Genomic DNA, 13,199 nt, shown 5'->3' with positions numbered 1-13,199 from the left:
GTGTCGTTGAGCCTTAACACTCTATTTGATATCTTTATGCAACATACTTTCTCTTGCTGGACCAGTTCCAACCCATTCAACAGGAACGCCAACAAAATCTTCAATATATTTCAAATAACTCTTTGCATTTTCAGGCAACTCTTCATATTTTGTAATTTTGGTGATGTCTTGGTCCCAACCTGGTAAAGTTACATATTCAACCTCAACCTTACCTAAAATATTCAAATCTTCAGGGAATAAATCTAACTTTTTACCTTGGATAGAATACGAAATACCTACAGGAATTTCTTTGAAGGTATCTAGAACGTCTAATTTAGTGATGTTCAAACTTGTGTAACCGTTGATCAGAGTAGAGTATTTCAAGACGACTAAATCTAACCAACCACAACGACGCTTACGACCAGTGGTGACACCGAATTCAGCGCCGATCGTCTGTAATTTTTCCCCGTCTTCATTCAATTGTTCTGTTGGAAATGGACCTTCACCAACTCTGGTTGTGTAGGCTTTAACGACACCGTAAATTTCATCAATGGTACGTGGAGGAATACCTAACCCTGTAAGAACACCACCAATACCAGTACTCGAGGAAGTCACATAAGGATAAGTACCGAAATCGATATCCAACATCAAAGCATTAGCACCTTCGACCAGTATCTTTTTCTTTGCTTCAATGGCCTTATGCATGAAAACAACGGAGTCGACAACGAATGGCTTCAATTGCTCTCTTAATTTCTTGTATTCAGCTAATTTAGCATCGAAATCGTATTCGAAATCACCATATCTTTGTCTTCTTGTTTCCAGTAATCTTTTATACCTGACAACAAACTCATCCCAGGCACCTGGTTGATCGTTAACTAAATGGTGAACTCTTAAACCTGATCTCGAAGCCTTTGTAGAGTAAGTTGGACCAATACCTTTACCTGTAGTACCAATATTTTTACCATCTTTGGAACGGCCTGATAATTCCAACTCTCTTAATTTGTCAGTTACTTGATGGAAGTCAAAGACCAAATGAGCTCTAGAAGAAACGAATAATCTACCTCTTGCATCTTTCAAACCTTTAGCCTCCAAGGTCTCCAATTCCTTAAAAAATGATGGAACATGGATAACGACACCATTACCCAATAAATTTTGACAGTGTGGGTTGACTAAACCAGATGGTAACATATGGAAATCATACTTAACACCATCTACAACAATGGTATGACCAGCATTGTTACCCCCTGCACAACGAGCTACAATGTCATATTTACCAACCAGTAAATCGACCAATTTTCCTTTACCTTCATCACCCCATTGGGAGCCTAATACAACGTTAACCATCTTTGTTCAATATACTTTTTGTTCAAATACTACAACTTTTCTTCGTTTGTTCAACAAAGTTTGATATTACACGGTTGAAATGAGAATTACAATCGTTTCTTATATAAGGCAAAACAAGAAATAAGATAAAAATCAAAAAAAAAATGGCCAATAAGAAAAAGAAATTACATTTTAAAAATAGTGGTTACTTATTATTATTTACTTTGTTAATATGTCACTCAAAGAAAAAGATCAAGATCGATGAACATAAAAACCCAGATTTTCAAGACATTTAAATACAATTTTTTTCTACTTTTGTTTTCCAGGGACAGCATTGGGTGTGACTTGACTTTCTCGACGGGCTGGTCACGAGATTGGTGGATAGGAGTATTCATTATCCGATTATCTGGGGTTGCGGTAATTGCTGATTCCTTAAAATTTGTAGATTTATTAATTGCTTGCACAGTAAATTACTCCTGACTCCGCCGAAATAAAAACAAAATTGACCCTTTTGTCACGATAGGTATAATCACGTGATATCACGTGATTAAAAAGTGAGTGGGAACGGGTAACATATGTTGAAAACTTTTTAATGTGGTTACGGCCTGTAGCACGAAAAAATGGAAGAGCTGCCCTGGAATCGATGAGATATTCGAAAGGGTAGCAGCTTTTTCTTAAAATTGAAATTCCCCTGTACGATACGTTAAGGTCTACCATCACGACGCAAATTGAATTGAATTATAACGACCGATGAGTGAAAGACTCCCTAAACAGAGTGGTGGAAAGAAACCGCTAAACAAAAATCAGTTATTAAAGAGAAATCGTATAAGAAATGCTAGGTCTATTAGAGCAGAAGCAGTGGCGGCTTCTTCCTCAAAACACGCATCACCAAGTGATTTGAGTGAGTCGGGCGGTAAGCTAAAGGTGGACCAATTCATGAACTCTCGACAATTCGAGGTTAACCAGCTGCAGTTGGCCATGCACAATTCCAAAGGTGCAAGCTCAACGAGAATATTCCAAGCACTGCCCCGTAAACTGCGTCGTAGGACAGCCTCTCATAATGTCCGTAGGATCCCGAAAAGAATGCGTAATAGGGCTTTAAGAGAAATGCGTAAGAGTGATCAGCAGCAAACTTTGAAGAACTCTTCGGCCTCCTCTAGGAAAACTCATGGCTTGAACGCGAAACAATTGTATCGAGCTAAGATGTCCATAAAACTACTACGATTGGCTAGTAAATCTACTTCTATGAAGCTTGGCATGCCATTAGATATCACTTCATCAAAGTGCCATGTGAGACAAAAGATTAAATCACTAAAACGTATGATCAAAGAATCATCAAATCCGAATTCGAATATAATAAGACTCAATAATCGTATGGGAAGTTATGATACTACCGGCCTTAATGAATTGGCATCCACTCCAAAGGGTAGAATCAAATACACGAAGAGACAAAAGCATTTTGCTTGGCTACCCACTCACATTTGGAATGCTAAAAGGTCTCATATGATAAAAAGATGGGGGTACCAAGTGCCATGGGCCCCTACCCAAAAATGTTTCAAATTGACTCACAGATTGGGTGGTGACACTTGCGCCTCTGATGGTGCTTTATGTCTTGATTCAAGTCATATCGGTACAATTGTTGTTAGAGATAGCAATAGCGACACTAAAGGTGAGTTTTTGAAGTCAATCATTGGTAAACTAACTAGTGGAAGAGCAAGCTTAAACAAATACCGCCGATCTCAAACCTTGTTTCAAGGGCTGATTTACAGTTTCAGTGAAAACTCCCCCAGGCCACTGGGACCATGTGATATATTCTGGATTCAAGACGATACTGTGGTTTTAAGATTACATCCTTCAATTTTCACGCAGGTCTTTGAAATCTTTATACAATACATTGGTAAGTTAACTATTCAAGATTGTCGATACTCACTGGCTAGTATAACTTTAAAGGGAGCCAAAGCTTTAGAATCTTTAGCTTCCTGCTTAAGAAGCACCAAGCACTGCACATCCTTCGAGCAATTTAAAGATACATCAAAGATAACTGACCATGCAATTTTGCCACAGAGATGTACATTTGCATTTGAAGCCATTGATCCACGCCATTTGGCTGCCCCAAAAAAATTAAATGATTCCCAGAGGAAGACATATAGCTCTGATGACATTTTATCATTACAGGTAAACTACCCTCAAAGTGAAATAAATTCTGTTTTAAAGCAATTATGTGACCCAGACTCACGTACACGATCATACAACAATCAAAACACTCTAAAAGAAATTTCTGCAAGACGTTCCGAACTGTTGGCCACTACACCAAACCACATTAACAAAACAACGATCCCGTTTAAGGAGAATAGTGATCCCTCCATCCCGCTAGTTATAATGAGAAGGCCCAAGACAAGCGATTGGATCGTCATGCTGCCATGGTTTTGGCTACTACCACTATGGCACCAACTGAACAGGATACCGAGAGTTTATCACATTGGTCTAAGGCAGTTCCAACAAATTCAGTACGAAAACGAACAACTCTATTTTCCAGATGATTATCCATTCACACAGTTAGGTTATGTAGAAAATTCTTTTTATAAAAGAGAAGCCTCAAAAACAAAGTGGGATAGGAAGCCAAAGGGGAAAAAAATCAACTTTGAAAGGGTTAAGGATATACATCACACTCAACTCCCTGCATACAAGGGTGAGATCGGYGATTTTTTCAGCTCAGATTGGCGATTTTTACAGATCTTGAAAAACGGACTAGACTATTTACAGTGTGATGATAAGGACTTGAAGTTGATGGATAGTAAGAAGACTGGTCAATTTGGCGATCAAGGAATAAGAATTATTAACTGTCTGAATGATGTTTTAGAATTTCACAAGGACTATGAAACTAAGGTAAAAGCTGAACCATTGCCAGTCGAGGAGAACGTACCCATAACGTTATGTAAACTTTCAAAATGTCAAACACCTCCTAAAACAATTAACTCCAACACTTCTTCATTAGATCTATCAATCCAGCCGCGTTGTACGATTGCCATATCTTGCAGATTCTTGGAACGAGGCCATCCCAAGGACAACGCTAGAATATATCGAATTTCAGAAGAGCACTTAGATCATTGGATGCAGGTGGCTGAGGGAGTCTATCGTTCCAATGGAAGAAAAGATCACGATCTAGAGATTCCGCTACCAGAAGTACATGACTTGATTGGATTTATCACCAGCGGCACGTACCATTTGAACTCTGGAAACGGTATGGGGATTGGATTCATAGACCACCATTCTGCCATCCAACAGTCTGCTCGATATGTTCTCATTAGAAACGTGGGGACCAATATCTATAGATTAGCAAAATGGTCGGAAATATCTGTATGAGAAAATGTCATTATATACACAAACGCTCAAGTATGTCAATCCGCAGACAAGTATAAATAATAGTAACATTTTTCAATAGCCCGATCAATGGTCTCAAAATACCATAGTAATATGATGGTCTACGTTAAAACATTAATTGCCTATTAAAGAGTTGTAACGACCCTGTCCCATATGTAGCACTGGATTACCCGTTATTTGAACTTTTTTTTCTTGCATTTTTTTTCTTCTCGCGCATGCACTTTTACCTCTTGTGAAAAAGGTATAAATACCAAGAAGAAGTCCCGAATATTCAATCACACCTCCCATGGTGTATTTAGTTTAAAAGCTTTTTTTTTCTTGAAATTTTCTTTAAAATCCTCATACTTACCTTAAGATATCAGAGGAGATCAAGAAGTCCTACTGATCAAACATGCGCTTCCAATGGTAGAAGGATGTTAAACATTTATCTTTGAATTATTAATAATTCACTGAATTAATTGATGCAAACTCCTTGGTCACATACACATACATTGCGGAAGGCGTGTTTGCTGACGTTTCCGTTCCCTTGTTTCAATCATCGATTATCCCTGTGGTTTCTTCGGGAATCGCAGGGTCCAATTGGTTTTTGAGGCCCTTTGTTTCTTCTGCCTGGAGAAGTTTGACACCAAATTCAAATTGGTGTTAGGGGAGTTGGGGCCTTTTAGAAGAGAGTGTTGTTGAGATATTCTTATAGTGTACTTCCTCTAGTGCACCGTTTAATCTTTTCGATGGCTGATTCGATTGAACTTCTAGTTCATGATGAAGGTATAGCTGTTGAGGTTGGCCGGTCAGGACTGTATATTTTAAGATGTGTTCTTTTGAGCAATCTCGGTATCACCCGTTGTCATTTACGAGAAAAATTCTGAAAGGTCTTGGTAGGAACGGGTGGATCTTATAATTTTTGATTTATTTTCAGAAAAAGAACTATAGAATAACATCTATTTTTTTTCTTCTATCAGTATTGAAACTTTCTTTTGGGAGTTTCGATCCTATTTTCTTCACTCTAGTTCTATATCTGGCGATGTACATTGGAATGAAACCTGTTATATATAACTACGTTAGGGCAAATGCCTTATGGAACTTGTTATGTAGATGAAAGATAACTACGCCCGTTAATCAAAAGACAACAGCTAGACGGATGTCAAGTATTGAATGCTTTTAAGTAAAACCCGTCCAAATTTAACGTAAATAATTTAACTAGCACGCTGTCGATAGTTCATGTATGCAATATAATCTTACAAGTGGACATTAGTCCATGTTGGTTGCTTATATTCTATTTTTTCTTTTTTTTTTTTATAGCATTTCTTTTTTCAATAGTATGATGGAGCATACAATGACGGTAGTTGGGGATGTCCGCTTTGCCACTCGGTTAAAATGTCCATTATACAATCTTCGAATGGTATATCGTTTTTTTCGCACTCCTCTATTTTGTCATTGAACATGTCAGCTAACTCCAGTATGGCTTTACTACCAATTTTGGCATTTTCATCATCATCTTTTATGTCAACATTAATGACATGAACTATTTTGTTTAATTTACCCCCTCTATTCATCAAGTCTTCACAAACGGCATCAAAACATCTTTCTTCGCAAGTAAAAACAAAATCAAAGACTTTTGTGCTTTCTTGCCATTTTTCTGGGGCCTTTTTGAGCCTTCTATTACGGTCTAGCATTTGTAATAAACCGTTCGATTTATAACGGTCTGCAGATTGTGATAAAAGATCATTATATATATCATTATAGGGTGTACCAAATGAGTACACGTTGGGTTTATCTATCGACAGACCAGGCAGTCTCACTGCTGAACCTGTTCCGTAAGAACTAACATTATAGCCTGCTTCTTGCAGGACTTTATGCGATTCCATTGAACGATTATTGTTTGACGCACAAACTGTGCAAAATTTCAAGTTTGGATTGCGATGATTAGACATGCTTAATCGTTATCGCTAGCTATATTACCGTTGGCCCACTCTTCTTTTGAATTGTTTTCGAGAATTGTAAACCTGCCTTAAATTGTTTTTCGATCCATTTATTTTTTTATCTTCGTCCCACTGCCGCAGATGAAGAAAAAATAGTGCTTACACGAATTTACGTACGTAAAGGATGACCGGATAGATCAGCATGAATGAGGTGAATATTTTAGTTTCAGGAATATATTAAGATATGTATATATAAATAGTGAACAGGTGACTCTATGCTAACATTTTTCGTTGATGGGACTAGGAATACCTACTGTTTCCTTTTCTACAAGAACACCTTCTACTTCATAGTCTGTTAAATTGGCATTAACAGTGTGTGTGTTCCCCATAACAACAATCTTCTGGTTCTTGCAATGAATGTCTTGGAAGCCATCGTCCTCTTCACTGCCCCCTATGTTTGTTGTGTGTGGAAGTATTGCACCGATATCTACATAATCTCCCTCTAACACTCCGTAATTTTCATTATTGTTTGTATCCTTCTTCATCAAGTTAGAATCAACACTTTCTATGTCGTCCATACTACAACTCACATCAAAATCATCCATTCTCTTAGCAAGTATATTGATAATGGTGGATCCCATGACTTCTAGCTTCCATTGTTCCCAATCCTCTTCTCCTTTGATTAGAACACCAATGAGCATCGAAGGATCCATCTCTGATAGCTGTAGTTTACCAAATTTTCTGGTATGACACGATTCTACAAAGGTGTCTTCTACAGCTGGCTGAGAAATATGAGGATCAAAGTACAAAAACTCATTACCTTGATATCCGAAAAAGTAAAGCGATGAGGACGGCCTCCCTCCAGCAATACCTACTGAGCATGCGGAATTTAGAATGCTGCATATGCTTTCTCTATAGCTTTCATTTACAGCATTGATGCCAAGTTTAACACCTAGCAAAAACAGTATCCTACTATCTGGATTCTCAACAAATACTTTTTCAACTTCATTTTCATATATATCGCCAGAGGAAACAGAGACTATACAATCATCTATGCCACATTTCGGGAAACCGTAGATAAGAGCTTGTATACTTCTGGCTGTGGCTGCGGGGCCAAACCATTCACCTGGCCTTTTATCAGAGAGTTCGGAACCTGCCGAAACAAAGTTATGTAATGAGAATGGAGCGTCAGGCGTATCGTTGAACCACTTCACAATTTCTGATTCTTTTTCTAAACTTTCATTACCGTTGACCCTAAAATCCCTGCCCAGATGAAGGGTCTGTAAAGCATTACCTAACAAGCTTTGTCCTGTTCTTATCATACACCCCCACCCAATATCAGTATTAAAACAATCAGGGTTGGCTATGTAGTTCTCTATTGTATTGATCGGATTTGCCCGTACCAGTACGTTCAAACTTAAAGGTGAAGGTCCATCCGGTGCTCTTGCTATAGGAACAAACCTTGTCCGATATGTGAAATTGACCCTTGATCGTACATCCAAAAGAAACTCTGGGGTGTAGGAAGACATATCTCTACCAAACAGACTGCTGAAAAAGCCACCACCAACCGTATCGCTGCGGGCCTCGCCGTCTGGGTCTGGCTGTTCAGGACTTTCTTCTTGCTCTTGCCCAGGATATGTTTCTCCTAATACTACATAATCACTATTCGTAAAAATTTCGGGGTCCTCAGACGAGGCTGGCAACACACCGTGGGATACTTTCTGTACGCAATCCATTTTCCATAGTCCAAGCCACTTCTGCATGTATACTACCAGCCAAAGGTCAAATTTTCAACGCTATGTTGTCTGTTCTTTCTAGTCGCCGTTATTGTGTGTATATTCCTAAATTTTCCCTTTGGGGCGCTATTATCAGCAGCTGCAACGGACATCGCTTAACGGTATATAAGTGAAATTTGACATTTTACGATTGATTGAGATCTAAGGAGGAAAACAAAACCCAAATATATATTTTGAAGACTCTAAAAGAAGTGGTCCACACCTAGAGCCAAGTAAAGACCTAGATTGCTATTGTTGTTAGATATGGCGAAAAGACACAGCCATTATCAAGGAAGTAGAGGCAGGCATGCACGTGGTGGTAGTAATTCCAAGAGAGGTGGCAAGGGAAATGCTAAAGGTCCTTCAACGGGCAGGAACACAAAGAAAAAGTCAGTTCCTACAAATAATTGGCACAACTCGTCTGTTCCACTGGGAGGAGGGGACCTTGCTGACCTAGGTGCAGATTTCAACCCGGGGAGAGCGTTAATATCTTCTAAGACCATAGAGGACTATTATTTTGGTCGCGATGCCAAGAGTCGGTCTATGAGAATGGGTGGCATGAGACCAGGCCACCGTAATGACTCTTCAAACAATTTACAGGAAGGCAAAGCAACCTTTCGCAAAAGACCCATGGAATTTGTCAAAGCTAAAGAAGTCTACGATCCATCTCATGATATGGTTCAAAAACTCCAGGAAAAAAGTCTTGCTGCTCATAACAGGGACCTCGCTGACACGAAAGCACCAGCTGATGAAGAAACTACAGAGCAGGTTTACACCGCCCAAGACGTAGGCAATGAATACATCAGAAGCGAAGATGATGAAAGCCCGATATCACCACCGTCTTTGTCCTCACTCTCCTCTTCCACTTCTGAGATTAAAGACACCGAACTTTTCTTTGTAGATGAAGAAGGCCAAAAACGACTAGATTCAAATAAAATAAAACGGGTCCGTATTGAAGAGGTTCTAAAACCCAAGGAAATCGCAGTAGAGTTCAATCCTATCTTAACAATCGGAAAGGTTGAACTTAATGTTGCAGAAGGTGACGAAAATGAAGATGTTGGAGTTGATGTTCCTAATAAAGGTAGTAAGACATATCACCCATTTGCTGATTACATTTCAGGTGTGATGCAAAATATGGAAAACAACGATTCAAGCGATGATGAACTTGCTTATGAGATAGAAACTGAAAACAGTAGCGACGCTCAGTACGAACGTTTTGACGATAGTGACGTCGAAGACGAATCTTATTTTGACGATTACTATTTGAACGCTCCAAATGATGTTAGTCTTTTACCAAGTCCCAGCCCACAATTAACTCAAGATATAAAATCCCTTTCGACCAACGGCAATAAAGCGCCTGAAGACCAAGATGGCAATGTACAATCACCTGTGAGTGATGAAGTAGAGTTCGGATTCAAAGAAGAAGACTTTGTTATAAATACAAATGACATAGTGGTCACTAATATTAGGATGGGTGGAGCCGATAATTCATACTACTTGCAATGTTATCGATTACTGGGAGATTACGATTTTCATTGGATTGATCAGGACCTGCTTGCTGATTTCATTATAGATGACTTGGGTCTTCCTGAATATAGATTATCCGCATATTTGAATTTTGTCAAAAATTCTCTTATACCAAAAGTTGAACCACCTGAGCCAACCTACTCTGATATCCAGATTTCCGATTCCAGTGACGAAGAAGACAAATATGATGAAGATTTAGACTCTTCAATTGTATATAGTGATATGGAAGAGGGGTTGAACGATCTTATTGCATACACATTGAAGCATGACATTGATAGATCCAGGACTTTTGAAAGCAAGTCTTTGGAAACTAAGGGTAAAGGCAAGAAGAAGAAGCTACTGATAGATGAATCATTGGCATTGGATACAGAAACAATGATCACACTACAAAATAAACTAAGCAAGCGTCTAGAAAACAAGGCAAAGAAGAGAAAAGACAAGGAGGACTTTATTGATAAAGAGAATAAGAATTCAGATGATCTGTTCAAGAAATACCCATACGGTTTCCATGTTCAGAATATAAGGGACGAATTTGAGTTATTTTTGTCAAGAAACAAAGACAGGCTCACCTTTCCTCCATTAGATCCTCATGGAAACAAAACAGTTATGAAACTTGCCAAACACTATAACATGAAGACTTCAAAAATTGGGAAAGCTAATCACACATCTGTAGTGGTCGAAAAAGTAAAAAAAACAAAATGGTCCACCCCAAGTCATAACCTTATTGACCAATTGTTAAGGCAGAGACCAGTATTTATGAGAATCGATGTGAAAAGGCCAAGAGAAGAACAAGCTGTGTTTGAAAGAACTAAAACGATCAGAGGAAAATTCCAAATCAAAGAAGGCGAGATTGTTGGGAAAGACGCCCCAGAAATTGGGAACGAAAATATTGGCAGAAGAATGCTGGAAAAACTTGGTTGGAGAAGTGGAGAGGGTCTCGGTATTCAAGGTAATAAGGGTATTAGCGAGCCTATCTTTGCCAAAATCAAAAAGAGCAGATCGGGTTTGAGGCACAGCGACAATTAGTACTTTGGAAGGGTTGTTGTTGCATTACTTCTCTTAATAGCAGCTGAATGTTTTAGTATAATTATCTGTGTAAGGTAGAAGAAAAGGCTGCCCCTTCGAGATGTGTTGGTAGGTACGCATCTTCGAGTATATACCTGATATATTTTTATATCTGTTAATGCCCATTCTATTCGGAACTTTCGCGTTGCGCGACGTGAGGCGTTGAGCGCTTTTTGTGGAATATTGACAATAATAAATAACAATGATGATGCTTTTAAAATAGAGTAGATTGTAAGTGAAAACCGATAGAGCAATTAAATCGTTAGCGAATATTGGTTGTTTGTTTGTACATCATGACCGATTTTGATCTAATGAATTTTCCATTCAACGAGCATTTAGACTCTCCTGTTTCCGATGACACTGGGGAGAGGGACGAACAGCAGATCCCACAAAACTGGCTTAACGAGAACCATGTTGGGAAGTCTATTTTGCCTTTGTTCGTTAACCCTGACGATGTTATCAAGCGTAACTTCTCCAATGTTAGAGATTCTTCTGAAGAAAATAAACCACCATCTATGGATCGCATGAACTACGCCAGGAATACAAATCTTCAAGAATCTCCCGGATTACAAGAAAGATCACACAATGGACGACATCGTTCCACCAAAGTAACCGAAAGTCACAAAGGAGATGTACCGAATTTTATCCATTCCACCCCAAGGGAAGACTCTTCTGCGAAGCATTTCACGAAAGCGAATGAGCGTGGTTCTTCTCAAACGTCCAATGAAAATTTATCGCCTGACCTCTCCATAGAAGACTGTAACGGTGCAACTGTTCCATTACAAGCTTCTCTATCAAAGGAAGATCTTCAGATTTTGGAAAGCGTTATACTCGGATACCAAAAGAGGATTATTGAATTAGGCAAAGAGAATTTAGAAAAAGAGGAAAGATCAAACTCTTTACAAAGAGAACTAGATATCGCCAAGAAATTCAGTGACAAGAACTCAAACAATGAAAAAAAACTCGAAGAAAAAACAGTAATGATTGAAAATATAACGGAARAGTTCTCACATACGAAGGAGTTACTAGAAAAGGCTAAAGATACTATTCGAACAAAACAAACTGCACTATTGAGTCTTACTGACTCTCTTCGAAATGTTGAATTGTTCACAATACCAATCGGTATATTATTTTTTGAACTATATGACTCTGAGGACGCATCCTTGAATTTGGATGGACTATTACGGGAAAAATATCCTAATATCATAGGATTTTTACGACAGTCACATTTAGATGAGCAAAATCGTATGTCACAACGTTTAGAAAACGCAAAATCGGAAAATAGCGATCTCCAAAATGAATTAGAAAACAAAAAATCAGAAATTCAAGCCATAAGAGAAAAAAATAATAATTTACTTGGTACAAATAAGACCCTATCCAAGCAAAATAAAGTTCTGTGCGATAAATTTGAGAAATTAAGCAATGACGAAAAGGAAATGTTAAAAGGTTGCAACGAAGAAATAAAAACTAAGCTAGAAAGTTTAAATGAAAGACTGGGATCATGGGAGAGAAACAAAGAAAGCTATGAGGCAGCACTGAAAGATAAGGACCAAACGATAGGGGAGTTTGAGAAGAAGACAAATAGCATGTCAAAAGAACTGACCCATTTAAAGTCACGTTTGGGTAACTTAGAGGGAAATACTTCTGAAAGGATTACTATAAAAGAGATTCTACAATCAAGGTCAGATATTTCTGTTGAAGAATGTAATCTTCTTATGATCGAACAGATTGATTCAGCATGTCTAACAGACTTACAAAATATTGTCAAAGAAATCGTACTTGCTATTGGAATTCCCTACTCCAAATTACGGAGAAAAATCCCCTTATTAGCAATTAAACTGAAATATGAAAGTATATTACTGTCCAACTTTGCCCAACGCCTTCATAGACAGATATATAATCAAGAAATGAATCTAAAAAAGTTTACGGATCAGGCATACTATGAATTCATGACTACACGTAGGATTGACACCATAGATCACCATTTGGAGAGATGCCTGGATCATCTGTATGATTATATCTTGGAAAAGATGGTCAGGTGATTTTTTTTATAATTATTTTTGGTCAAAGAATAAACGGTTGTAATTGTAACTAAAAATAGACTAGAAGCTGAATATTCTAGGATATATGTATTCATATTCATTGTTTTAAGTACAAAGGGGTTAATAGTTATTTTTCTAGTTTTTCAAGTATTGTGAAATACTTATTTATTTCTATGTGTGTACATTTT

At 38.1% G+C, this 13,199-nt stretch overlaps 6 protein-coding genes across 6 annotated transcripts; 3 read left to right on the top strand and 3 right to left on the bottom strand.

The window, feature by feature from the left end:
* Positions 1-21: 21 nt before the first annotated feature.
* Positions 22-1,323, bottom strand: ADE12 (adenylosuccinate synthase; the record flags this gene model as incomplete). Its single annotated transcript, XM_018367546.1, has 1 exon — positions 22-1,323. The coding sequence occupies one exon, from the start codon at positions 1,321-1,323 to the stop codon at positions 22-24; it is 1,302 nt and encodes a 433-aa protein (XP_018219670.1).
* A 729-nt stretch (positions 1,324-2,052) lies between these two features.
* Positions 2,053-4,665, top strand: POP1 (ribonuclease P/MRP protein subunit POP1; the record flags this gene model as incomplete). Its single annotated transcript, XM_018367545.1, has 1 exon — positions 2,053-4,665. One exon carries the CDS (start codon positions 2,053-2,055, stop codon positions 4,663-4,665), a length of 2,613 nt encoding a protein of 870 aa, XP_018219669.1.
* A 1,328-nt stretch (positions 4,666-5,993) lies between these two features.
* Positions 5,994-6,614, bottom strand: SSU72 (RNA polymerase II subunit A C-terminal domain phosphatase; the record flags this gene model as incomplete). The annotated part of the gene is made up of 1 exon (XM_018367544.1): positions 5,994-6,614. The coding sequence occupies one exon, from the start codon at positions 6,612-6,614 to the stop codon at positions 5,994-5,996; it is 621 nt and encodes a 206-aa protein (XP_018219668.1).
* A 266-nt stretch (positions 6,615-6,880) lies between these two features.
* On the bottom strand, positions 6,881-8,365 carry ATG4 (cysteine protease ATG4; the record flags this gene model as incomplete). Its single annotated transcript, XM_018367543.1, has 1 exon — positions 6,881-8,365. One exon carries the CDS (start codon positions 8,363-8,365, stop codon positions 6,881-6,883), a length of 1,485 nt encoding a protein of 494 aa, XP_018219667.1.
* A 276-nt stretch (positions 8,366-8,641) lies between these two features.
* On the top strand, positions 8,642-10,930 carry SQS1 (Sqs1p; the record flags this gene model as incomplete). The annotated part of the gene is made up of 1 exon (XM_018367542.1): positions 8,642-10,930. One exon carries the CDS (start codon positions 8,642-8,644, stop codon positions 10,928-10,930), a length of 2,289 nt encoding a protein of 762 aa, XP_018219666.1.
* Positions 10,931-11,262: 332 nt separating this feature from the next.
* Positions 11,263-13,011, top strand: CNM67 (Cnm67p; the record flags this gene model as incomplete). Its single annotated transcript, XM_018367541.1, has 1 exon — positions 11,263-13,011. The coding sequence occupies one exon, from the start codon at positions 11,263-11,265 to the stop codon at positions 13,009-13,011; it is 1,749 nt and encodes a 582-aa protein (XP_018219665.1).
* Positions 13,012-13,199: the final 188 nt, after the last annotated feature.

The sequence above is a fragment of the Saccharomyces eubayanus genome, chromosome XIV (assembly GCF_001298625.1).
Source record: "Saccharomyces eubayanus strain FM1318 chromosome XIV, whole genome shotgun sequence".
Taxonomy (NCBI): domain Eukaryota; kingdom Fungi; phylum Ascomycota; class Saccharomycetes; order Saccharomycetales; family Saccharomycetaceae; genus Saccharomyces; species Saccharomyces eubayanus.
The sequence above is the reverse complement of the archived record's forward strand: the minus strand, read 5'-3'. Positions and strand labels throughout refer to the sequence as shown.